Source organism: Solenopsis invicta, chromosome 4, assembly GCF_016802725.1.
Source record: "Solenopsis invicta isolate M01_SB chromosome 4, UNIL_Sinv_3.0, whole genome shotgun sequence".
In the NCBI taxonomy this organism is placed as follows: Eukaryota; Metazoa; Arthropoda; class Insecta; order Hymenoptera; family Formicidae; genus Solenopsis; species Solenopsis invicta.
In genome coordinates this window covers 6,526,705-6,553,512 of record NC_052667.1, presented here as the reverse complement: position 1 = coordinate 6,553,512, position 26,808 = coordinate 6,526,705, and the positions used below count along the sequence as shown (strand labels likewise).

Below are 26,808 nucleotides of genomic sequence, written 5' to 3'. Positions count from 1 at the left end.
CCGCGGATCCGAGCGATCCGTGCGCATCCGGAATTGTGACCGATACGTCCCTGATATACGCCCTGACCATAAATGTCTGACACGCGCGATCGTAAAAAAAAAAAAATAGATAAAAGAAGAAGAAGAAGAAAAGAGACGATTGTTGCACGTCAAGCGCGCTGTCGCCGTAAACCGTTAACGGACGGGAAACGAGAAAGATACTTTTTCGTGCGTTACACACGTCAAATCCGCCGTCGAGATCGACAGTTTCGATTGGCTTTTTCGCGTTAATTTTTTTTCTACGTTTTCTTTTAAACCTTTTAAAGAAGGAAATTACAAAAAAAAGATTCAACATTTTAATTTCTCCTCATACGCGTCACGCCTCGTGGCTTCGGGTCGTTATTTCGAGTCTTCCGGCTGACCGGGCCGACAGTTGAAACTTTTAACGGACAGTTTCTCGTTTTCTGAGCGCGATGGTTTATATGGTTCTTGTATCTTTTATTCCGCAGCTATACATTTTTGATAAGAATTTCTCCGCGTGCTCGCGCGCCAGCAGAGTCCTGCCGGGCCCGGCACACGCGTGACAACTTCGCACAAAGTAAAGCAAGTTCGCCCGGTTCATTTTTTATTAGGATACGTCGGGTTCACTTTACAACTGCTGTCCGGGAGGTAGATGATGCCCGTCTACATGGACGTAACGTTATCCCCGGCGAGATTATTAATGTCCGCGACCGGCGCGGGAGTGTTCTGCGAAATTCTGAAATTTACATTCGCGACAATGCGTTTGTTGCGCGACGTTACCAACGTATCGGTGGTATATTAACGTCAAGCGCATTCCCGATAGCGGAACTATGTGACAAGTAGTTTGATTCTCTTCTCGCACATTAACGCCGGCGCGTACAATGCGTTGCGTGTACCCTTGATAAAGTATCCGTGCGGCAGACATTTGATGCCGCGACACGGTGTCCAGTATCGCGGCATTCACCGATTCGAATTTTATCCTGATTTACGATCCGCGAGTAACGGTCGATTTGAAGATGTCGCGGAATCGTTGGGAATCGATAAACCGGGTTACGCGCGCGTCTTGCCACGGATTGGGTAATTTGCATTGCTAATATTCGAAAGATAATTCACGGGATTCGACAACGCACGATCGTATATGATTATGTTGTTCGCGAAACGGGAGATCGGCGCACGATAATGCGGCAACATGATTAGAACATCTAATTTTTCTGGTAATTAAGCAGCGTATCATGTTGCGCGGATGGGAGGGGGGAGTTGCCGAGTGCGTACCACTTAAGTTATTTTTTGTTACGTTTCCCATTTAGTATGATATATACTGATTTGTGCGGAAATGAACGTTGGAAATTGTAGCTCGATGTGTTTCAGGTATCCATTACTATTACTATAATCTTTAAACTTTCGTCAATAACAATTTATATTTATTACGAGTCTTTTTGCAACAGTGCGCAAAAACTATGATTAACCTAAATCGTACCTCTGTGAGTCTTCTGAACCGTATCGCCTTTGCAAGTATCGAATTTATGTGAATTAATGTAATGAAAAATATAGAGAATTCCATTAACTGATATTTATTTTTTTTATAATTATTGGAAAAAAGGATTAAATATTTAACAATTAATATTTATGTAACGGTAGTGGAAAGATAATGAGTGAAATAAAAGTGGCTTGTGTGCATTTATTTTTCCAATTGACTTATAATATAAATTATTAATTTTACAATTATCATTTATTAGCACTGTATTAATGTCATTTATGATGATAAAATTTTAGAAACTTGATATAAATTTTATATGGATATTGACTTAATCTTATAATAATTGCAAATATACAGTGAATGTAAAATATTTTAATAAGTAACAATTGAATCTATATAGATTGCGTTTTGTATATAATACAATTACAGATGAAATAAATTATATACGATTATAGCAAAATTTTGGTGCTGAAATAATATTCTTCGCGATTTTACATACAATTTTATAAATTATAAAATAGTAAAATATTTTATAATAAACCTTTTTTAATAAAAATATAAAAATATTATTAATTGCATAAAATTTGTAAACATATTTTTAGCACTTACAGAAGTTATATGTTAAATTTTATTTATTTATTGCTATTAAGTAAAAATATAAAGTATCGATGAGATACGCATTCTGCAAAATTTCCATATTTTTTAAATAATTCATGCAGTTTTTTGTTATTTTTAATTTCCTTTACTTGACAAAAGACTTTTTCCCATCAAACATTATATGAACTTATAAAAGATGATATTTCGTTGTCGTACATATTAAATGTAATTTGTTATTAAAAAATGTTAATTTCTCTTTGAAGATTACAAATAATATATGTTATGGAAACATATATTGCTTACCGGGGGTTTAACACACCCGCGCGCGATTACGCGTATTCCGAGGCTCAAGGCTGTTCCAATAATCACATTAACCCGAGCCAATATTTGCATCGTGATCATAATAATGCATGAATGCGCGGCCGATTCGATTCCCGATAAACTGTGCCATTTTCCCTTTTCTTTTCCGTTATCCAAGTGTTAGAGTGTCCGTCGGACAAATGAAGTAAGGCGCCAGTCCGAGATTATCAATTGATCGTCACGTGAGAAATTAACTCGGTATTTTACCCGCTTGTCTGGATCGAGCGATTCGTAAAAATGTAATCGTATCGTTCGTCACTACGTAATTTTTCGAAGGAAAAAATTTTCCTACGTCTAGACGAATAGATGAACTGATTTTTGCCGAAATATCCAAAGACTCAGCCGCACCCAGATCTGAAAATAATTTTCTTGAGCGGTCAAAACAATTATGTAGAACGTTCAAGCGTGACGAGCAATGCTGCACTAGAAAGAGAGTTTAGTAACGACTGTCAAATGTTAAGTGAAACAATGCCAATTAAATACTTGGTTAACTAATAATTAAAAATAATTTTACTTTTCTCAATATTTTCCAAGTATTACTAAATTCGATTGCACTTACTGAATACTTGGAAAAAATATAACCGAGCATTTAATTGACATTGTCTCACTCAGCATTTGGTAACTATTACCAAACTCTCTTTCCAGTGTGCAAGAGGCTTCGACAGTTTAGCAAAAACCAGCTCGCCGCGTTCTACATAATTATTTTGATGGCCCAACAAAATCTTATCTTCGTATCCGCGTTCGGCTAAGCTTCTAGACGCTCTAGCAAAACCGTTTTCTCCGCGTACGAGTGAATTTCTCGCCTTTGTATACACCACTATGAATCACTGTCAGGGTGACGAGCGTTGCGTACTCACTTGTGCGAATCTCCGGCTGGTCGGACACGCTCTCACGGCGAGTATCCACCACGGGGATCACCACGATCAATGAATTAGATCAGAGTTGCGTTATCGATCAATCGACGAGCGAACCCGCCTTGCGACTCACCACGCTCTCGCGCGTGACTCAAAAGTGCGCGGTGCGCGATCCGATCCTATCCGAACCGATCGTGAGAGGATCGCCAGCCGCTACGTTTTACCGCCTCACATTTACTACTACGCGGGACTAGCACATACTGGCTGACCGGCGGCCTCGCGAGAGAAGAAGGCCTTCTCTTTCTCTTTTCTCTCTCTCTCTCTCCCTTTCGCGAGGTTTCCACCATAAAGCCGAACTGGAGTTCCCCTTCCCGCCCCGAGCGCGCGACAATTCAGTGGAAGAAAGTAGGCTTCGCCTGACCCTTCTTATTCCGTGAATCGACTTCACTATTACTCGCTACGAAAAAAGACCTCGCCGATCGCGCCGACGTGCTTTCCACCTCGTGGAAAGTTATGCGTGATGTTGAACCGCGCGCCGGGAAACGCGATCTCGCGTCCACGCGTGCGTTACGCGGAACCATCTAAATTTAAACGTCCACGCGAGAAGAAGATCGGCCACGCGGCCGCTCTCGCGGTGGCTGGTGTGCTGGTGGCTCGCGAATTCTTTCCGCGCCGCGCCGCGCCGCCTCGCAGCCTCGTTAACTTGTGGCAATTAATGCTAACGAATTCCGCGGCGTACTATTTTTTTTTTCGTTGTTGTTGCCACGGATTAGGGAATGCTGATTTCGTTCGGTGAGCATTGCGATCTCGATTTTTCGTGCTCGGTTTCTTCCGGCGCGTTGTAGCGTTGTACGTTTAACGGTGTAGCGAGAGAAAGCAACATTTTCAAGAACAAACAGTACGATACATTATTATTTCTCGATCAAGACTTTCTTTATGCCCATTACCACCAATGTAGATTAACTTTGATTTCAGATTAATTTACTCTTTATCTTTTTCCAATTTTTAGATTCAGAAAAGGCTAAGGAGTAAATTAAACCGAGATTAAAGTTAATCTATACATTGATGAAAGTGGACATTAATCTTCTTATAATTCTTTCTTTTATTCGAATATTTATTTCTTACATTTCTCCACTTGCCCGGAGGAAATTTTCTTGTAGAGTTTTATTCTCAAAATTATGGCAGTCATGGGACAACTTAGCCTTCGGGAAATTTTACTAGAAGAAAATATAGTAATGTGGCATTTATTTGCATTTCACTCGATAACTTTGTTAATAATCAATATTTTATATTGAAACTCGAACGATTATATTTATTAAAGCGTTGTTTAATAGATTTTATACTAAAAGTAATGCAATATTTATTAGGACGTGATGTATAAAAGTGCAAGGACATTGCATAATAGATAAAAGAGAAGAATAGGGTGGTAACATGGCCACCCCAAAATTTAATAAATTTGTTTTATTTAAAAATATACAGTATTTTGTTGCAAAAGTATATATTTTTAATTTTCCGTCATTTAAAATTTTTCTGCGTTTAGAAACATTAGAGGCATTATTTTATTCTTGTTTAACGTTAAACAAGGATAAAATGATATTGATGACTTCTAGAGTGGCAATCGATTTATCGAAGAAATATTTCGATATGAAAATCTCGCTTAAATAGCCACATTAATGAAATGCTACGCTGCTGAATAATTTGACTAACTCGAAATGTGTATAGTCGAATAAAAAGTTATATAACAAAAAAAAACTACCTACCGTATAATAATACATTCAAGTTTAAAAACAATGAAGAAGTATGTGCAATTAAATGTTAAAATGTACTTTGAAAAAGTTTCGAAATACTGACAATTAAAACGCTCTATAATTATCAGCTATTGTGTAATGGCGTATTAACACCACTACGTAACGTCGGGCTACTTAACAAATAATTCCATAAGCGATCATTAGAATTTGTCACCTAATAACAGGGGAGATAATAGGGATAGCCACAATGCTATTTTCTTCTCTATAATTTTAATAAAATTGCACACGGATAAACCGGTTTTGCCGAAGTAAAATTTGAAAATTTGGTTGGATACAGATCTGAAAATAACTTTGTTGGGTCATGAAAATAATTATGACGGACTTTCAAACAGAATTGCTAGAATGTTGAAATTTTTTTGCAACATTGCTCATCACGCTTAAACATCCGTAATTACTTTGATGCTACGATAAAATTATTTTCAGATCTGTATTCAGCTAAGTATTTAGACACTTCAATAAAATTGGTTGAAAAATATTTATTCCGATACGTTCAACTAAATACTAGGTTGATTCAACAATTTTAGTTGCATGAAAAAAAAAGTATTGTTTATTCAGCCATTAAAAGTTTTCAATCAAGAATTAACTTAAACCAACTCAGTAAAACGTAACTTCAGTTAAACGTATCGAGCAAAATATTTTAATTTTTCGACAAATTTTCTTTCCAGTATGAAATTTAACCAAACTATTTTATATTATAGAATACTAAACCTTGCTAAAATTGGACGTAGTCCAAGAGTATAAATTTCTCCGAAATTTATGTTGCTTCACGATTGCGAGGATAAATTCCAAGAGAGAATTCTCTCGAATGTATATTCATTTTATTTTAATATTATACCGAGATTGCAGCCGCGTGATTTTCTTAATTAGCAGTACGTTCTACCTATCTAGTTTTGTCACAAGAATCTATCGTCACGTTAACACCGCTCGGGTGGCTCGCGAATTAACAGCGAAATTGCCGCTTCAAAATTGAAACTGCATACACGGTATCGGAATTGCCGAAGTTGCTGTCATTACACGCTGCACCGGCTACAGTTATTTTGATATAATTCCGCAAAGCGGAAGGGACACTGGATACTCTGCTGAAATTTCAGCAAGATAACTTGGAAACCAACCGGGTCGCGGTTAATTTACTCTTTTACCATTGCGAGACTCGTAACCGCGTACCGGCACGCGAGGAATTTTCGACTCCGAATTAGTTGAATCTTGCATCAAAGAGATGCCCCCTTTCTTCTTATACGCGTACACGTCACGTCAACTTCAAACAGCATGCGAAAGTATCTGGTGACTTTTGTAAAAAACGACAAAGGAAAATTGTAAAGATTATCGTTGGAGATAAATGACCGCAGTAAAGGAAGAATATAATAAAAACGGGAGGGGAAAAAAAGAGCGAACAGCGGTGCGTTACTGCGAAAGTTCGATTCTCTCCGTGGTTCCTCCTTCTCCTCGAACGGCGATCTTACGAATGTCACAAGATAATTATCGTAAATCAAACTGCGAGGTGGACGCGGATATCGCCGCGGAAAGTCGTAGAGAGGACTCTCCCGTCTGTCGTAAACCGTTCGGTAACGGTGCGCGGGTTGCGAATGTTGCAAAGATAGTGGAAAAGGAAGACGCAGCAGGGCGAACACCGTGTTCGGCAAACGAGTCATGTAACGAATGTGTATACGCCACTCGCATTGTTAGCGCGTCTGCTATCGGCGTCGGTCGGTGCTTTTGAGCAATAGCAGTAGGTTAATTAGCGTAGTCCCCCGTGAAATTCGTGTAATAAGCAGGCTCGTTCTTGTCCGTGCGTGAAGCGGTGAGGCAATAGGAGATGGATATCATAGGCGAGCCTGGGATCCGCATTTTCTCTCCAGAAACGCGGCGCACATTGAAATTCGGCGCGGTTGGCGCAATCGCGAGAGACGCTGGGATATTTGCGATTTTATGTAAAGCGCAAATATACTTGAAATAAAAATTCTTAAGGTAGTTAATTTTTCTAATTATAAGTATAATACTTTTTTATGATACACGATACGCACGTAGTCTCTTTTTATATGTCTCTGACGTGAATGATGTCGCGAATTGTCGCGTTTTCCGATGTAATTTATAAATTTATCTAATATATAAACGTCTGTTCATGAAAAATAAAATTGTGGCAGCGTTTACGGAAGGGGAGAGTTGCTGAATGTGAAATATAACATGTTTATAAGAGCTGTTTGCTTAAGCATTGAGTGTGTGTTTAATTGAAGTTTTAAAAACCTTTTATTGAAGCGTTTATGAAATGGAAATTTAAACATGGAATTGTTCATGAGACGTTTACGACTGCGATTGTCGCGCTCCTATAGAAACAAAACGGTACAAAATAATCTTTGAACATTCGCAACATTCTGAAAACATGGAGCACTTTTAATGAAACATTCCTCAAACATTTGTAAACATTCTGAAAACAAACAACGCTTTTCGAACGGTCAATCAAACAGTCGTGAACATTTCGTATATAATTCCATGTTTAAATTTCCATCTCATAAACACTTCGATAAATATTTAATGAACGTACTATTTTTGTCAGGGATACCGGTCGCATAAATTTTACCTCATCAATATTTTACAATTTTACTGAAGGTAAGCGGCATTCAGTGACAAAAGTATAAAACAAATAAAAAATGAGAAATAAATTGAAATTTAACAAATTACACTTTGTCTTGTACGTGCTAATAACACTTTAAAAACTTAGATACAATTGATGTAGATTTTTTAATTCATGTAGCTGAAAATATAATCATGCAACTTCATTGGAATTTTTATAAATTCGTAAAAGAAGATTTATTGTAGAATATTTCGCATTTATTGTGTATGCACCTTTGCAATCAATGCGAAGATTAAATCGATGCCTTTATCAAACTTCTAAAATTGTGTAATCATTACAAATTTTATTACAATAAATGTAATAAGATTGATAAGTGATAAATAATAAATTTAATAATTGATATAAATAAAAATATATTGAAGGCAAAAATAAATTCAAGTCAGTATTATTTCGACACGTCTTTATATTTTGTTATTTATTAATTATTAAATATTTGATTTTTTCCTTGATAAATTATTAATAGAATAAGTATACTAGATAACGTTTCCTCATATTTTTAATTATTTTAATTCATAAATTCGAACCTAAATCATATCTTTTGCACCAAATTGCAAGAGGCTTATAATAAATTAAATTGTTACCGATGAAAGTTTAAAGATTATAACAGTAACAGTATCTGAAACATCAAGTTACAATTTCCAACGTTCATTTGCGTAGAAATCAGCACCAAAGGAGAAATATAATAAAAAAACAACCTGTGTGGTACGCATTTGACAACTCTCTCCTATACATTTCCCCCTTGAGTTCTTCGTTTCACGAATCGGATTAAGTTAAAGAAAATGCGAGCGTTTAAGACATGAATCTCCTAACTTGTAATCCCCATCTTGAATGCAATTTCGACGACAAAATTAAACGTGCGAATTATACGCGCTCCTTAATCCGAGAACATCTCGTAATTTACTCGTTCCTTCTCAAACGATTAGTAACGTAAAAGCCGCGCTTCTCGTCCTGAGCGTCGCGTATGCAGCCGCAAATGGCAGGCACTTTATAATCATTAGCGTGAAATTCGATTCTCAACCGAGTGACGACGTGATAGCCGGAGAGCTCGGGTCTACGTCTGCGATCTGCGTCCTGCGAGCGAGAGGACGGATGTCGTCGCCATGGGAGGGAGGAAGGACAGATTGCATAGACCGCGAGGTACAGATGCGAAAAGGGGGGCACCGTGTGTTATGACATAATTGCTTAAGAAAGTTCGGAATGCGAATGCGCGCGCGCACACGCACATGTATATCCCACAGTGGAAGTAGTACGTGCCGTTACACGTTCGTTTCGTAAAACTTGTCCGTGCTATAATCGACGTCTGTCTTTTTGCTCTCTTTTGCACGAAGGAGGAGGAGGAGGAGGAGGTGGTGGTGGTGGTGCATAATTGTATCGTGCCCCAGGGCACCAGAGAACGTCGGCACCTCGTCCACCGCGTTTTTACGATGCCAGTGACCTTTCCCTACTTCTCGAGCGCAACCGAGCGGTTTCCGCCGTCCTGGAGGAAACGGCGACATCCGAAACTTTATCTACAAATCGGAAATCTGAAAGAGAAAATAATATATCACTGTACAACGTCGAGATTTTTTTTACGAGATGGATTTCTGAGATCAATGGTATTGGAAGGGGTGGTCGATGCAGTTCGCTACGTCGTCCACGATGCTAAAAATAAAAGAGAAAAAGAGAGAGAGAGAGAGAGGGGGGGGGGGAATTTCCCTTTATACTTTTTGCGAAATAAATATTATTTAGAAAATAAAAGCATCTCGAACAAAGGCTCACGGAGAAATAGAAATTCAAGCAATGTACATAAAGGAATTATGAGAGTCACGCAAACCAACGACAGCTATTATCGAAATCAACCTTTGTTAAGCACATCTTTATATTCCAACCATTCTGAGTTACATTACGTTAAACGCTGAAGATGAACCGATGCTGGAATCGAAACGCTTGTTAGCGTGACTAACTGAGAAATATTTAAGAATATCTTTTTGCACGAAGATATATCCTGCGCGGCCTTCGCAGCTCCTTTGCACATTGTTTGTGAATTATTATTTAGAAGTTAAACTTTCTCTAAGATTCTTACTTCTGGTGCACGTAGAATTATGTATTTTCATGTCGTGTCTTCAATTACCGAGTATAATGAGACTTTGAAGGCTCGCGCGATATTTTACAGTTTCCATAATTGTTCCCTTTTTCTCTCGTCATGATTGCTATTAGCAAGCGCACATCATTGAACACCCACCTTCTCGCAGAAAAAAAAAAAACACCCACGTGAAACTGGCACGATATTTTTATCGAAAATATTCTGCTGTCACGCTTTTACAGTCCCAGCAAACGAAAATAAATTCAAATAAATAGAAAATTGCAATCTATTTTAATTTATTTGAGTTCGCGCTTTGGAGTTTCAAAATATTTTTAGAATTCAGATGGACTCAAATGGATTGAAATACGAAATGCGCTGTTTATCATTTTGAATTTAGATGGATTCATATCTCATTATATTATTTTTGGACTATAAACGAAATACAAATGAGCGATATTTTTATCAAAAATCTGTTCTGTTGCCGCGCTTGATAGTTCCGAAAATAAAATGAATTGAAAGCTGCAATTTATTTTAATTTATCCGAATTTGAACTTTAGAATTTCAGAACATTTTTGGATTCAAATGAATTCAAATGGATTGAAATGTGAAATGCGCTGTTTATCATTTTGAATTTAGATGGATTCATGTCCCATTATATTATTTCTGGATTATAAATGAAATGAAATACGAAATAAGCTATTATAATTTGAAATTCAGATGGATTTATCTCATTGTATTAATTTTGGATTCAAATGAATTGAAATGCGAAATGAGCCATTTAATTCATCATTTTGAATTCGGAAGTATTCATATCCATATTATATTATTTTTGGATTCAAATGGATTCGAAAAATCTGACACGTAAATTCGAAAATGTCGAAATGAATTTATTTTTATTTATTTCAATTCCTTCAAGGTTGCTGCGATCGCAATCCTGGAATTAATGTCCCGACAAACGAAAATAAATTCGAATAATTTGAAAATTGCAATTCATTTTAATTTATCCGAGTTCGCGCTTTCAAGTCCGGAGTATTTCTTTATTCAAATGAACTCAAATGGATTGAAATGCTTAATGCGCTATTTATAATTTTTAATTCGGATGGATTTATATCCCATATTATTTTTGGATTCGAATGAATTGAAATACGAAATTTGCTATTTATCGTTTTTAATTCAGATGGATTCATGCCTCATTATATTATTTTTGAATTCAAACGAGTTGAAATACGAAATGAATTATTCATCATGTACTGACATCCATATTGTATTACTTTTTTTCCTTCAAATGGATTCAAAAAATCTGAGAATGTCGCAAGCTCAAGAATGTCGAAACGAATTCATTTCTATTCATTTGAATTCACTTTCGTTCGCTGGGGTCGCAATCCTGAAATTAACGCAGCACGCTTCTCATCGGGTTTCCCATCCACTACCCAATCTCGTTTCATTGGGCAACACCGTAGTACGTGATTATCCGATAAAACACGTTTATTTTCATTTCCGGTACAAGACGACCGGTTCGCGGCACGCGTGAAACGGGAGCTTGCGGAGGGAAAGGGCACAGAACCGGCCGCCGAACTATTTTCCACGGGTCGTTGCGCCTAGTAACCGGCCGGATCGCAACCGCTGCGCCAAAATGCACGGTTGCGGTACAAAATAATTAAGCATCGAGCTACAGAGTGTTGCAGTAAACCGATCTGTTCCGGCGCGAACTCGCTAATGGCTCGCCGACGGCCGTAATCGGCTGTCCCGTTCGAGTGCGCCGCGATTTTCACTTAGGCGAGTGCATTACGGATTGTGAGTCGCTTTCGTGTCACGATCGCCGGTCGCTAAAGAAAAAAAGTAATAATAATAATCGCGCAATAATTCACGCCGCGGTTTCGCGCGCGTGCGCGCGAATGAAGGCCCGATTTACCGCCGTATTTTAACTTGGTACCTTTTTAGCCTTCTATTACTTTTGAATCTTGCCTCAAGGACATATCGGATGAGACACTTAGAAAGTAGGTCGATATTTTGAGCCGCAAACAGTTCAATCATTAGCTTTTATCGATAATGTAATTGAGGTTATTTATTTAGAAAGCTTAATCAATTGCCTGAAATTTAGTTCGGTTTGAAACTTCGCTTTGGTTCGATTAAAATGCAGACAACTGTAATATTAAGGCACGTTTGAAATGCATCTCTTTCAAATTGATGTCAATGTCAAGGATATATAGAATTGATTCTCAGTATCCATCTGTCGAGACAGCGCAAATCTTAAAACTGGTCTTAGCAGAGTTTCTCAGAAGAAACACTATTAATATGGATTTTACATTCACGTCGGAACAACTTAGAGTTAGGTTTTAAACCATTTATCTAACGGATCTGCATACTGACTCATTCCAGAGTCTTGCCTGCTCTATCGACATAAATAAATTAAATAATCGGTAAAAGAAGATAATTATCTTTCTTTAGTAAGAAATTTAAGATTTGAGAGAGAATAATAAGGGAAATTAGTTGTTCGTTGATTAATTTTGACATTTTTCTTTGTTCAAGTTTTATTTTGATGTAAAAAGGCAAAAATTATTCTAAAATATTTCTTCTAATATTAAAATTATATATTTTTTGTAGATTCAAATTTTTACTTTTTATATACTCTTTTAGCATAAAAAATTGAATTTTGGTCAAAGATACAACACTTATGACGCACCTTTACACAAAAGATAAAAGAGAAATTAAAATATTTTTATATTTTCATGTTTATATTTTTAATATTTATTTTTTTACATTATATAAAGTTTCATATAAATTTTATGAAAAATAACTTCAACAAATTAAAATAATATCAGTCGACGACTGAACAATTTCTTATTACAAATTCAATATGACAAAAATAAAATTTTCTTATAATGCTCTTTCCAAAATTTTCTTTGACTTTAATCTTTACTTTACCTTAACTTTATCTCTTTCGAGGTACAATATCTATTATTGGACATAACAATTTCTATTTGTTGTCAATTTTATGAATTTTAGATTAAGATTGACATAGTTAAATTTTAAACAATTTGTTTTAATTGTCCAACAACAATATAGATATTTCAAATATATGATAGAATATACGCAGCACTATATGAGCTTAAGAAACTTTTAAAACGAAACAAAACTATTTACTTTTTGTATATATTTACTCAAATAATAAATAATTTTTTATAGCAGCATAATTTTCTTTATTGTTCAAATTGAATTGCTTATAAAGTACTTTCGGTCAAACTGCAAACCATATATTATTACTTTTATAAATATTTAAGTGAAATTTCACGGAATAACGCGATTGAAGGTATAACTGGTCAAAGAAACATTACTTTCCCTTATTATATCAATTTGCTTCATCGTAAAACATCATAAATAAATCTTGCAGAAAATTTAAGCTATTCTAAACTGTAGCTGAAGAAATGCGCGTGAAATTATATTACAGTGAAAAATGGACGTGAGACGGAACAACATACCATGTACGCCGGAAAACAATTATGTTAATTACTCGGTGGAAGTACTTAACTGTCATTTATGCAACTCTACACAATTTTTTTAAAAACGCATTTTAATTGTAAACGAGAAATTTCAGTTGCATGCGACGACAAGCGCCTGTGAAAGATACACGTTATAGGATATACCACCAAGTTTCGGGTTAACCGTTACGAATATCCGCGAAAAGCGTGTCGCTTTGAAGTAAAAGCTGGATGTTCAGCGTGCCGGTGATCGTGACAGACAAATTGACACCAACTCGCACTTCGAATATTCACACGTAGGCTTTCTGCCTTTCTCTCTTGATATCCGATTGTCAAAGCGACCAGCGCGACTTTTAGGGTCAAGTTTGATTTCAAAAGCGTTTGTTCGCATACGCGAGCTTCTCTCTCTCTGGAATTTGTCAAAAAAAAGTTTACGAATTCTACTTCTTTATTTTTTTTCCGTATTTTGCCATTCTGTTAATTTTTACTGGATTTTTCATTGTAGTTTATTCTATCGTTGAGAGCTTCCAAAACGCTTTTTATCTAAAGAAAAGTTTCTTCGATACAAAAAATACATTTGTTTGTATCAAACAGATTTGTGCATTGCTATACGATAGAAAAGCTTCTTTGATTTGAAGAAATTTCTTTGTTGTTACTTTTTATTAAAATTAGAGAAATAATTTATTCGTGCAAAGAATCAGAGCATCTAAACTATTTCTTACATTTCCGTCGGTACTTTCTTTGAATTAAAGAGTTATTTGTTTAAAATAATTTGTTTATTTTAATAATTTATTTACTTTAATAGAAGATTAATAACAAATTGGTGTCAATTCTTGAAGTCAAATTTTTATTTCCCTCGAAGGTGCTTTCACTTCAACTTAAAAAAGGACCAATTTGAAGAAACGATTTCTTCAATTTAAACATATTTTTTCTCGAGGTGTTTTGTGGTTCAGTTGAATATGTCAATCACTCACAATCCTGCAAAACTATTATTTACACCATGCAATGAGTCAGATTGCACATATTAATACACAGTTTTATATGTCAATATTTTATGACTTCGAAAATAGTTTGTTGGTATTAATGCATAATATAAATAGCCTGCAAAAAAATGTTATATTTAATTCAATTACCTATATTAACGAATCAAAGTTTACCAAGTTGTCGTCATTTCAAAGTTTAGTCTCCCCTCCCTTGAGCTGTGCAAATTTTAGTTTCGCAAATTGAATTAGTTTTTTTGTCTCTAGGAAAGGAGAGAAAAAACTTTAATAAATTGTACATTATGAACTGAAGTTTTACTTATCCTGACATTTATATCACATTTTCTTAAAATTTTTTGTAATCGGTTTAGTTACTTAATATATATTCTTATTGCGCTGATATGAACATATGAAAACTTTCACTTAAAGATAATTCAATCAACGCACGTTTTCAAGATTTTAAATAGACAAGTCGTTATTTGAAAAGAGAAAAGATCTTTTATTTATTGTTTTTACGAAGATCTTTTGAGTATCTTTTTCCAAAAAAAATATGTATTAGTTTAATTCTTAACTATGAATCTTAAGAATCTGAAGATAAAATTTTATTTTTCGACGTCGTTCCGAAATCATGTTTCAGCATGACTGAGAATAGTGAACGTTAAAGTAATTTCGCGCCACTAGAGGAAAATTATGAAATCACAATTAAGCAGCCGCAGCGACATGCAAGATTGCGCTAAACTCTAAAAACGAAATACAAAGCAAAAGTATGTATTTAAATGCAGGAAAGAAGAAATGCTCCCTGAATTATATTTAATTATTTATGCGTAAGAAGTGTAAACGCCTTAATGAAACATTCCCGCAAGTTAATGATCAGCGTGGACCGATAAGTCTGAAAATTTCCTATTTTCCACCAAGAAAACCGAGCGCCATCCCCGTCTATTGATCGATCACCGGTTTCGCTCAACATGGCACCGAGGTGATATTCGCTCTCGGCCCGATTCTCGGACCACTTCCAGAAAGAACCAGGATTCCCCGTGCTGAAAACTTTTACATTTCTCGAGCATCCGCGCAAGAAGACCACCAAGAATGTAAGTCGGCCGTATAGTTAATCGGATTTCTTCTTAACGAGTAATAGATGTTGAACGCTGATGCAGGTTATGAGAAACACCCTCCACTCGAAAGTGGTAGCTTTAGGATGCTGAAGACAGCAGCGTTGACACTGATCCGGTTCGATGCTCTCGTTTTCGAGGTAGTCAGTTAAGTTAAGAACTATCTCAAAGTTTGCCTTTTTCGCTATAATAATTATTTAGTGATTTGGTTGAATTAAGCATGAAGTTTATTTTGCGACAAAAACGGTCAAGCGCGTGTGCTACAATTTTTTAAGATGAAATATTTTAGAGCAATTTATTTATTTTTTTTTTTAGCGTTATTAAATTTCTTTTCACTTACATGGTGAGGTGGTTTCATGTCCAATCCAGTTGTTGCGACGATTGTAGGGAGCGTCTCTCAGATCTCCTCAAACAATCCTAGCTGGCTTTGCAGAATGCAGGAGCAACGGCGTTGTCAAAACACGATGCAACCGGAAATGCTATTCCGTCACAAGGAGAAGCTATTTATTCGATCAGGTACGGTACATACGAAATACCAATTCCATTAATTGGGTTCGTAAACTATGTCACTCTCTATATACCTGATACGTACCATTGCATTCATGCGGACGGCACGATGACGAATGACAAACACGTTTTAATTGAAGGAGGGTCGAGATCGACGTGAGATTAAATCCCTTCAAGGATTGCTTCATGCAACCGAGCCACGCAGTCGACCGCGGCGGGCGCTGCGAGGAGAATTCGCGAGAAGAGACGCAAGGATGACAAACTTTTAATCGCGGAATAAACGGAACGAGCACGTTGTATTTTGATCGTGCGACAAAGAACATGCGCTGCAGCGATAATGATTTATATTTAACTTTTTGTCAAAGAAAGATTTTCGAAGCCTCGAAAGGGTTAAACCGATGATGTAATACGACGGCTGCAGAATATTAATAATGGAGTGTGTGTGAGCGTGTGTGTAGAAACGTAAAAATGGAAATGAAGAAGGATATCGTAAAAGTAAATTAAAAAATGCATATCACGTAATTCCATAGAGGTAAAGAAAGTGTGCCGAGGAATTGGATATCCGCGTTCGATGAAAATTTTCTACAGATTTTTTACATACGAACGTATATCATTTGCGACGTTATAGCGCAATGCAGATAATGGCACTGTGCGAAAGAAATTAATAAACTGCTGTTTTATTGAAAGAAAATATTTTTCAAACGATATAAAATTAATTTGTACATCGTAATGTATGCATGTTACTCGAATAATTTTGAGTAAGGAGTAAAAATGAGTAAGGAGAGTATTTTAACATTGTTATCTGATGTTATATACAACTCTGTTGTTTGAAAATATAGAACGCAAAATTACCGAATTCTTGTAGAAATTAACTTTCATTTGTTTAACAGAAAACTTGGTATCCCACATATGAATCCAGTTTTATAATTTTCTCTTTAATAAGAATTACATGTATTGTGATATAATGTGATACGATCTATGACACTGGTGATTTATTACTTAAACTGTGATAGCTGAAATAAAAATATAAAAGTGTGAAAAAGATATATGAGACAACGAATGTTTTAGTTATTAATTAAGATATTAATCTTACGGAATGAGTTTATGATTTATTTTATGATTTATTTTAAAACGTTTAAAAATGGTGCTTACCGCTCTCTGTAAATTCGAATAAGCGTCCGTCATTTGTTTATTTTTAAGAAATACTAAATATTCTCGAAGCTTATCTAAAGCTTCATCAAATGGTGTCTTATACTGCGCTCCAGAATTCCACGGTACATCCTCAACATGTGTCTTGCGATAATTAAGCCACAAAACGACAAATTCGTAACAAGATTGACATTGCATATTTATGTTAAATATGAGCTCGTAAGCACTCATTGCGGTGCAAAAATAAGACATTAGTATAGTTGCTTTAGTATTACAAAATTGTAGTAGAGTCACTAGACTTTGGTATACCATATCTTGCAACAACGGTTGTTTCTGTAAAAAGATAATAGTTAGACATGTTAACTGACATCATCTAATACGTATTATTCTTTATCTAATTATTCTAATATACTTAATTATTTATAATATGGTATTCCTAACTATGTATTTAGTATAATATTATTAATTAAATATTTAATTTTTTCTAATTATCATATTAAACTTAATTTTTCTACACTGAGAAAAAATTAATAAATTGAAATAAATATGTTATTAATGCGATTCAGAATTTTATTTACTTCAAATAAGTAAAAATTATTTGTTTGTAGTAAATATTGCTAGTTTAACATAAAATAATTATTTGAATAACATATTTATTTAAATTTAGTAATTTTTTCTATTAGTATAATTATTAAAACGAATAATAGAATAAGTCTTTTGATACAACAAGAAACATATTTTCATGTTTCTTTCATTTCCTTAACTTATGTAATATAACAGACCTCTGCATGAATGACGTTGAGAATTTCATAAAGATTAAGTAGATGTACATTCGTATTATCGGTCTTGACATATCTCAAAACGATTGCCAAGCCATCATTATTTAATGTTAACAATTCGCGTATAAATTGCATTTCATATATTATGCAAAACGGCGATTTTCTTGCGTATTTTAGCAGGTCGACCAAATGTTTTACTTCGATCGTCAATGGCTTCGTGCACTGAGAAAAACAAATTTATTTTAAAATATATATTTAATAATTTCGTTTAAATTTGTACAGGTGAAATTCATAATCGTTATACGTACCTTTGCTGATGATTTCTTTTGGCAATGGATAATAAACGTAAGCAGTTTTATACTAGCGGTAGATAATTGTGACCTTTCCTTCGAAAATCCATAGTCGTGTAAAAGTTTCAACAACTGAGATTTCCTTATGTAGGTTTCAAGCACTGTAATTAAAATATACTTGACTTAGAACATATTTTTGAATTGAAGAAATGCGCTAAATTGGAGTTTATTGGAGTGATCATTTATTTTTACGAAAATTTGCATTTTACCATTAAACGATTGACATGACACGGAGGCATCTAACGAAATGTACGCTTGCGTTAAAACTAAAGTATTGAATTTCGAATCCTTATTTTGCTTTAATATAATATTGGTAATATTATCGGCGGTTCGTATTACGAAACTCAACGGTATCGTAGAGGGTCGGATAATATTGGCCAATTCCAGAATCGTCTCTAAATGCATGGCTGCAAATGTAAATCGACGAAACCTTTCAATCGCAATATCAAATATAATTATAATATTAATTTTAAACGCAAATAATAAAAGTAAATGTATTTTGTAAAAAGTTTAACAGTAGATATAGTTCAATTTCGAGAATTTTTTTGGAATAATATTTGCTAATAGGATTATCGAATTATTTTGACGAACTGGCATCTGACTGATACGATGAGAGAAAATCAGGTAATACACGCCACACAATATCCGCAATTTGGTCCGTGAGCTGTTTATCGTCTTTGATGATTTGCATTAGACGACGTAATCCCTTCACAGCAACGTCGACAATAACTTCGGGATGACCAGCAAGTATGATATTCTATTTGCAAATAAGATTTGTTATCTCATATTAAAAATTAGAACGTAGCGTGCAACTTTTTTTCCACAGAGATTCTTTTACAAGTTTAATAAATATTTATAATAATTAACCAAGTATATAATTATTGAATTAATAATTACGCAATTATTATATTGATTAAACAATTAAAAAATTATTAAATTATCAAGTTTATAACCAATGCAATAAAACGCGGAAAAGAGGCTTCAAATTAGACAACATGGGAAATTTAAAATAGGATCCATTAGATTTTGTAACTTGTTCGAACACTTAAAATAACTCTTCAAAAATTCAAAAAGAAAAAAGTCAAATATACTGATTTTCTTTTCGTAAAAAAAAATATTTTGCTTACCAATACATGTCGAATCACTTTGACGCAACTGAACAATAGCGGCTTGATATCACCGTCGGACTCTATGAGCCACAAATTTAAAACTCGGTCTAGTAAGTTTTGTGAAATGTACGAACATTTAAGACAATAACGTAGAAGATCGATATGATGAGTATATAATTCGCCGATCTCCGAATATTGCAGGATGCCCGCCAGTCGATCGGCCGCATTTTCATATTGATATACTTCATTAGGATGCAAATGAGATGGAGACGTTACCTGTGAAATTAAACGTAATCGTTAAAATACATAACGCAAACTAGCGCGGGATAAATATGTACTCACAGCAAACAGAAACCACAGTGGTTTTAAAATCAGAACAGAAATTGACTTGGACTTAGGGAGTAGCATGACTCTAGTAATTAACGATTCCAAGGGTATCACGTCGTTTCTGAAGAGTGAATGTAGAAATTGTAATATTCGAATGAAGCAATAACAAAAGTAACAGAAATAGGCATTTTTTTTCTCATACTCTTGGGTGCCAAGAAAATGATAGTACAGCACAATTGTCAGGGCCAATCCATCTCTTTTTACGCTTGCTACGTCGTCCTTCCATTTTGTCGGATCTTTCGGCAACTCGAGGAGACCTTGATGCAAAACATTTGCTAACTTCGTGTCTGGGAATGCCGTTTTACTGAGAATACTCAAGATCCGTGATAGTAATAGGCATGTGCTCCTTCGTAAATTCTCTCTGCAATGTGAAACGCTTTACGACTTGTGAACACTGTTGTTTGAATGGCTTAGATATACATTTTCGAAGTAAGAGATTTAAACTTCAGCGATAATATGTAACACACATTTATTCGATATCGTTTAGAAATGATATTTATATATTATATATTAAATATTTTCAGAACACTGCAAATGTATAAAATACAGAGAAATCTCTGTACAAAATTCTGAAAAATGATGTAGAAGAAATAAAAACACAAAAAGTCAAGAGAATCACATTGAAGGCATTAAAATTATTTTCAGAAAAATGATAAAGGAATTGTTAACAATTTCAAAATTGAACAATTAAATTGAAAATGTTTTAAGTATACAAAATTTATCGAAGAACACCTAAAGAAAGACTATTTATAAGATATTTAGATCTATCAAATGTGCGCAAGAGTTTGTTTTTTATTATTGCGCATGTCACACGGAGTTGTTAAAAGTTAATTATCTATATATACGTATACTATGTATGTCATTCAATTGTAAGATAATTCTATTGATTCAGACAACATTAGAAACGGAAGCACAACTTACGGGACTCGCGCAGTCAAATACAAGAAGCGCTTCAAATAACCATTGGCAGCCAAGTGATTCGACAAGTTGTTCTTATTAGTGTTTTTCAACTGATATAAATAATTCAGACAGAAGACGAAATTTTTATAAAAGCCGTTCAAGTCTAGGCGAGACAAGTTTGCGTTCTGCAAAAAAAAAATTATGTTTATCACAATGATGCTCACGACTCATTTTATTTACACGCGATATGTATCATTAATAGATCTCTGCTATATCTCTTAACGTACTTTAACATACGGTATGATTGTATACATAATAGTATTATATACGTGTAATTCGAGATTATCCTTCTTCTCGCAAATCTTAGACTCGATTTCATCCTTTTCCATCAAATACATGAAACAGAATCTGCGAAACGAAACATTCTGTGTTCAAATATAGTTTCAATAAATCAACGCTTTGAGGACAATAAATTAACGAATGTCCCACCGAGAACTGCTGGCGCAGGTACCGCATAGTAAATCGGCGGCGAATAAAATCATGCCGTCGTCATCGTCGTATTTGACCATTTTTATCATTGACTTGATTACAGCATGACAGATGTCGATAATCATGTCCGCGTCGGTATTTTCATCGAAAGCCGCTTGTTTTTGCAGGACGACGTTTAACATCGTGACAGCCGCAAATTTAAGTTTGCTCTTCTGCATATCTTCGATATTCAGATTCTTTACGAAAAGAACAATTTGCTGCAGAATGCAGCTCGTGTCGAAGACAACATCTATTTTTTGTGATCTAAAAATCATTACGATGAATGCTTCATCTCTCTATTCCGTATAATAATTATCATCGCTTTAGCAAATCCTTGGATGATTGATCAAAATCGTCGGTGTTAACAAATATAATAAGTATTATACATGCTGACATGATTATAGATGAATTGTTAAAAGAGGTAATAAGTATATAAATAATTAATAAATACAGAATATATTATTGATAACATAATGTACAAAATTAATAATATAGCAGATTAATTAATATAAAATTGTATAATGTATATAATTACTATATAATTAATATATAATTAATATGATTAAAATATATGATTAATATGATTAAAATTAATAATGATGAACGTATGGAGGATGATAGTAAGGAGATGCGTGACGTTTCTAATAAACGTATATTATAAATAAGGAAGAATATACCTGACAAGTATATCGGAGACGCATTGTATAAGTTTTTCAAACAGCGTTGAATCTTTGTATGATTTACTTATACAGTAACTGAGTCTCAACATTGCTTGTATAGCTATCGTAGCTGCTAGATTTTCGTAAAACTCTTTATGAACGCTCACGATCTCGAAGCACTGGAGAACAACTCTGCGGAACATGCAATCTTGAACATTTGCGCGAAGATGTACATAGAAAAAATGTTACTGTGTACAAGAAAATTTATTGTTGTTCTTAATTTCTTGTTTTGACAATAGCTTTTTTTTCAAAATGTTAAATATTAAAATGAGATTACAGCGTTAAACAGACTTGTTATACGAAGAAATTTTTTTATAATTTTATCGAGAAAAATACATTCTCATTGTTCGATAACAATTTTCATGAGTTAAGAGGAAAAAAATATCGAACAGTAAAGTAACAATATTTTCAAACCAAGAATGAAAATTTTAATAATAATACTATTCTCAAAACAATCAAAAACCTCGTGATCTTTAAATGATTATTATAATATATCAAAATAAAATAAAAAAATATATATATATATATAATATTTTGCTGAAATTTAAAATTATCAAATTCTTTAAAGAAGATTGAATTATTTTTATAAGCGAGATTATTGTCGTTTCATTTCAATACACATATTTTTTATTTATATGTGAAACAATGATTGTTAAATAAAATATATCATATATATAAATATATAAATAAAATATATATATAAATAAAAATATATAAATAAAATATATATTTTTTGGCACTAATATTTAAAAAAAACCTAAAAAGTAAAAAATTCGAATCCGATTAATATATCTTTTTCTTAGCGTAAGAAAGAAGTTGCATACTTGATGAAATCTTCATCCGACGTCTGCAAGACGTTGCACATTGTAGATATCACGTCGAACTTGACGAGCTTTTCCACAACGAAGCTTCTTTGCCATTCGTTAGTCTCCTTTAAGAACTTGAGAATCTTCTCCGCGTTCCAGAGCTGGTTTTATTGCGGCAGACACAGATCGAAAGGAAAATAAAATTACAATCATTGAACTATACATTGACAAACGAAGCTGTCGATGTTTCGTATGCGAGCGTAGATCAAGCACCGATCTGTGTCTCGTTTTCACTTCTTTCCGCTCCATTTCCAATCGATCGTCCTCGATTCGTATGTTACGCGCTCGCGTTACAGGCGATGAATACCGCTGTAATTTCGCTGAGTTCATACCAAATGCACGCGATCAGAGTTGCAATGGTCCTCATTCACGAATTGATGAAACGAGGATATCTGATGCGGGAATCCTACTTCGCGTGATCGCGCCATTGGCGATTAAACTCAGCGAAAATTGATATCCCATTTACGAAGAAAGTTATATTTTATTAGTTGTATTTTATTAAGAAGAAGAGTAAGACCAAAAAGTCTAGGAAATGTTGCCGCATAACATCGTCCCACTTGTGTCGAAGTTAGTTAGGTAATTTTCCAGAAAGGACAAATATTAAATCTCTTTAATTGTTTATAGCTGTCGAACTCGCGCGGCAAGCTGTAACTTCTTTGAATCACCTAATCTATTTTCTTCTGTGTATAATAGGTGTAAGACGCGTTTTTAAGTGCTATATTCAAAAGCGGACCTTATGTAGTATTTTGCCTTATTTTATTTTTTATAAATTCTATTTATGGAGATATTGAAAGAAATAAAATAAGAATAAAATATTTATTTCAATCATTCATAGAAATAAAATTATCTTTCTTCTAGAACATTTGTAAACAAACAAAAAAAAATTTTTTTTTAACTTTAATGTTGGGTCTTATTAAATGCTTGCATTTTTAATGAGATTCAAATAAAAAATACATTGAAAATAACAAAGGAGTTAAATATTATCTTTTAAGTCACTTGTAAAATGATTATTAATCACGAAAAAAAACAAAATTCCTTAGAATTTACTCTATTGTCAAACATCACAATTATCTTTGATTTTGTCTGTAATTAATTTTTTAGCTTTTGAAATTTCTTGGCCATTTAAGAGTAATTTTAGCATCTCAAAAGTTAACATCATTGAAAATTGCTGTCTCCTGTTGCAAGCCACACGTACAACAAACAAACGACAATGGCCATAACAATAAATGTATAAACAGGTTTTATTTAATATGTACGTTATTATTTATAAAAGGGTTTACTTATTCCAAAATGTCGATATATATTTGTTTTTTTTCTGTAGCTAGGAAGTTGAATAATATTAGTTGAATATTATAAATAGTTAAATAATATTGTAATAAATCATAAAATAACTCTAAATCTGAATCAGTGGATAATTATCAGTGATATACTTGTGACTGATAAATCAGTGTCTATCTTAACCTAAAAATCAATGGAAAGTTACTAGTAATTATTGATTAGTTCTTATTGATCAGAGTATTAATAAAAATACTAAGAATTTGTTAATACACAATAATTGTTAATATAAATACACAGCAAATTCATTGATTTTTCAGTTCAGATAATCACTGACAATTAGTGGCATACTTGGGACTGATGATTGGAATTATCCATTAATTCAGATTTAGAGTATACAATATTCTAGGCATAAAGTGGGTTTTTAAGTGGCAAATTAAAAGGTAAGCCTTGTTTAGTATTCGGCCTTATTCAGTACCTCAGGTACCTTAATAATGTACTTTTCGATTATTTGCTGTTGTAGTCTGGTCGATACATAAATTTGCCTTCGACAAACGAGAAACGAGAAATGAAGATCGAGCGAAAACGCGCGAAAAGCCGCGAACATAAAGCCTCTATTATTGTACCTGCATGTTGCCTGACATTAATTGTCTCTTCATGTGCGGCAGCAGAACGTCTATGTCCTTCACGCACAAGTCGAATAACGGCTCCATTGTGTTAAACAAATTGTTTTCTAAATTTTTGCACCGGCGAATTCGCGCGTGACGAAGTAACTGTCGCAATGCGTGGGTGTGACAAAGTGAAGTACGTCGCGCATTCGGGCGCGAGAGTTCAGCGGCTAACTTCTCGATGTCAGGGATGTGTCGCACGCACAGTCCCTGCAAAGCACATTAATGGTTTTATAATATCTATCCGTCTGTAACATGCGATTTTTATTGAAAGACAGAAAAGAAAATAATGCTTCATTGAATAAATTTTTATTTCTACATCAAAATTTCAAAATATTACACTTAATCCTTCTTTTAAAATCTCGTCTCATAATTTGTTTTGTGTAAATGAATTTTTAGCTCAGGTAAAAAGTTTAATAAATTAAAGTTCACGTGTTTCGAAAATAAAGTTGAAGTTAAAAATTAAATCATTCAAAATTAACCAAGTTAGTGTAAAAGTCATCAACTTTATTATTTAACTCTCAATTCCTTAATTACCCAACCCTGCGAATGAGATACGAGAGTAACACACGGTGTGATGCAAGTAGGTCTCTCTCTAAACGTGATCAGGAGACGCGGTAGTCTCGCACCAAGAACGAGAGTAGTGAGAGAGCTCCCCTTTACCCGAGTACCACACGTGCAGGCCGTTGGTTAATGCCCTTAGGGTCGTTGATCGCGCAGGTGTCGTAAAAGAGGCGCCACGTCGTCTGGACCGCTCCCCACTCCCCTCGCAAGACAGGTGCCGCGACTGCCGGGAGGACTCTGCCTGACTCGGCCGCTCGGCCATCTCCGCCGCCGCTCGGCAATAGTCGCCGAGCGCAGGCGCTGCGGGCGCTGCCGCTGTTACCGCCAAAATGGCCGCCATTACTCGTGTGTCGTGCCGGTAGCTGGACGTATACGACGCGTCGGTTCCGTGTTTCTCGTATGTACGTTCCAAGACGTTGTGATCGTGCGCGAATAATGCACGATGCAATAACGGATGGTCACTCCGATACGCGGAAGTGATCGCATTCGTCTGCGAGGCGCAGGCATCACGTGATTGTCGCGTGACGTCGTGAAGATTTCGCGTGCGTCTGTTCGCTCGGCAACAAACGGTTGCGGTGGAATATCACGAATGTCGCGTGATAAACGTCGTGTTAGATCGGGAGTGAGTGTGCTTCGTTTCTACGCATCATGTTTACGTTTGTATTCGGACGACTCGCGTCATTATTGTCTCGACCGATGTGACGCGCCGGCCGCTCGTTTCTCCTTGGCCCGTCGTGTTTACTGTCGTTCGATCGGTCGTGTTGTACCTTCCGCGTTTTCGAAAGTTATATACGTCGCTTGCGAACGTAGCAGCGGACGATTAAGAATAAATGATAACGCACGAATCGTGTAGCACGATGCGTAGAAACAATCGCGTTCTAAGCTTTGTTAGCATCTATCGCAACGCGACAAGCTGGATTCTCGCTAATTCTTACGTGTGTTTGCGTATCTTATTTACGTTCGCGTGTGATGTGTTAGGCCGGTATTACATTTATCGCACGATTCGAGGAGAGCAGCAAACGAAAAGACAATATCTGTGGAGCAATTCGAGGGGGTGAGAATATTATTTTATTAACACATATCTCTTTGTTTGCTGCGATCATATTTTCACTTCAGTTCAGTAAAAATAATAAAAAGCATTTGTAAATTTACGTTTATAAAATTTATAAATTATAATGTACAATATTTACATGTGAAAAGAGAAAAGAGATTATAGTATTGTTCGTTTTGTCTCTTCTGGGTCTATTAGGCTCACCTAGTTCACTTCCTGTTCTATGATTCACTCCAAAGTTCCTCTGGCTTAACTTAAAGATAGCCAGGTTTGCTTGCGTCTGCTCCGAGTAGACTCAGAACAGACAAAATGAACAATACTATTATCACAAATTAAATTGATTGTTAATTTAATAATAATGCTTATGTAATAATTCAGTTTTATTATACTTTCAGAATCAACAGGAAAGGACATACAGCAGCAGCAGCAGCAGCAGCAGCAGCAGTCACAATAACAACTGAGTGAGTAAATTAAATGAGTAATTTATCTAAATAGAGCTTTGCTATTATTACTCAATTATTCTTATGTTTGAAAATAAATTTGATTATTTCCAGTAAAAGTAACACAGTTGGCAAAAGTGAAAATTACTGGCGTTTTGCAT

General features: G+C 34.8%; 3 protein-coding genes and 1 long non-coding RNA gene across 10 annotated transcripts in view; 2 read left to right on the top strand and 2 right to left on the bottom strand.

The window, feature by feature from the left end:
• The window catches only part of LOC105196240, a 43,268-nt gene extending 39,500 nt beyond the window's left edge, over positions 1 to 3,768 (bottom strand). The window contains 1 exon segment of the mRNA XM_039448593.1: positions 3,292 to 3,768. The gene's annotated coding sequence lies outside the window, so the exon portion shown is untranslated.
• Positions 1 to 16,904, top strand: part of LOC105196261 (glycine-rich protein 5) — a 155,386-nt gene extending 138,482 nt beyond the window's left edge. The window contains exons 5-8 of one of the 6 annotated variants that reach the window (XR_005574652.1): positions 15,162 to 15,334; positions 15,401 to 15,495; positions 15,743 to 15,871; positions 16,003 to 16,904. The gene's annotated coding sequence lies outside the window, so the exon portion shown is untranslated. Of the gene's footprint in view, positions 1 to 15,161; positions 15,335 to 15,381; positions 15,872 to 16,002 lie in introns of all 6 variants that reach the window. The other 5 variants (XR_005574651.1, XR_005574649.1, XR_005574650.1 and 2 more) reach the window with 5 other exon arrangements.
• LOC105196260 lies at positions 16,524 to 24,786 on the bottom strand. Of its 2 annotated transcripts, XM_026136892.2 has the most exons (15): positions 24,551 to 24,786; positions 22,608 to 22,750; positions 21,742 to 21,915; positions 21,026 to 21,328; positions 20,824 to 20,944; positions 20,558 to 20,721; positions 19,779 to 19,997; positions 19,592 to 19,697; positions 19,268 to 19,525; positions 18,732 to 18,897; positions 18,350 to 18,547; positions 18,099 to 18,241; positions 17,794 to 18,012; positions 17,015 to 17,344; positions 16,524 to 16,875 (listed from the first exon to the last, which is right to left on the bottom strand). In XM_026136892.2, the coding sequence occupies exons 1-15, from the start codon at positions 24,635 to 24,637 to the stop codon at positions 16,858 to 16,860; spliced, it is 2,649 nt and encodes an 882-aa protein (XP_025992677.2). In that variant the 5' UTR covers positions 24,638 to 24,786; the 3' UTR covers positions 16,524 to 16,857. The 2 variants fall into 2 exon arrangements, with proteins under 2 accessions (XP_025992677.2, XP_025992676.2); XM_026136891.2 differs by having other exon boundaries at positions 16,524 to 17,344.
• Positions 24,787 to 25,486: 700 nt separating this feature from the next.
• The window catches only part of LOC120356757, a 79,662-nt gene continuing 78,340 nt past the window's right edge, over positions 25,487 to 26,808 (top strand). Inside the window, exons 1-2 of the long non-coding RNA XR_003268916.2 lie at positions 25,487 to 26,210; positions 26,603 to 26,668. This is a non-coding gene — a long non-coding RNA (uncharacterized LOC120356757). The remainder of the gene's footprint in view (positions 26,211 to 26,602; positions 26,669 to 26,808) is intronic.

Coding starts and splice junctions, on each gene's coding strand:
- LOC105196260 (XM_026136891.2), bottom strand. CDS start 24,637: ATGGAGCCGTTATTCGACTTGTGCGTGAAGGACATAGACGTTCTGCTG. Junction 19,698..19,778: donor CATTTTCTTGGCACCCAAGA/GTATGAGAAAAA, acceptor TTCACTCTTCAG/AAACGACGTGATACCCTTGG. Junction 18,242..18,349: donor GTCATGTCAATCGTTTAATG/GTAAAATGCAAA, acceptor TTTTAATTACAG/TGCTTGAAACCTACATAAGG.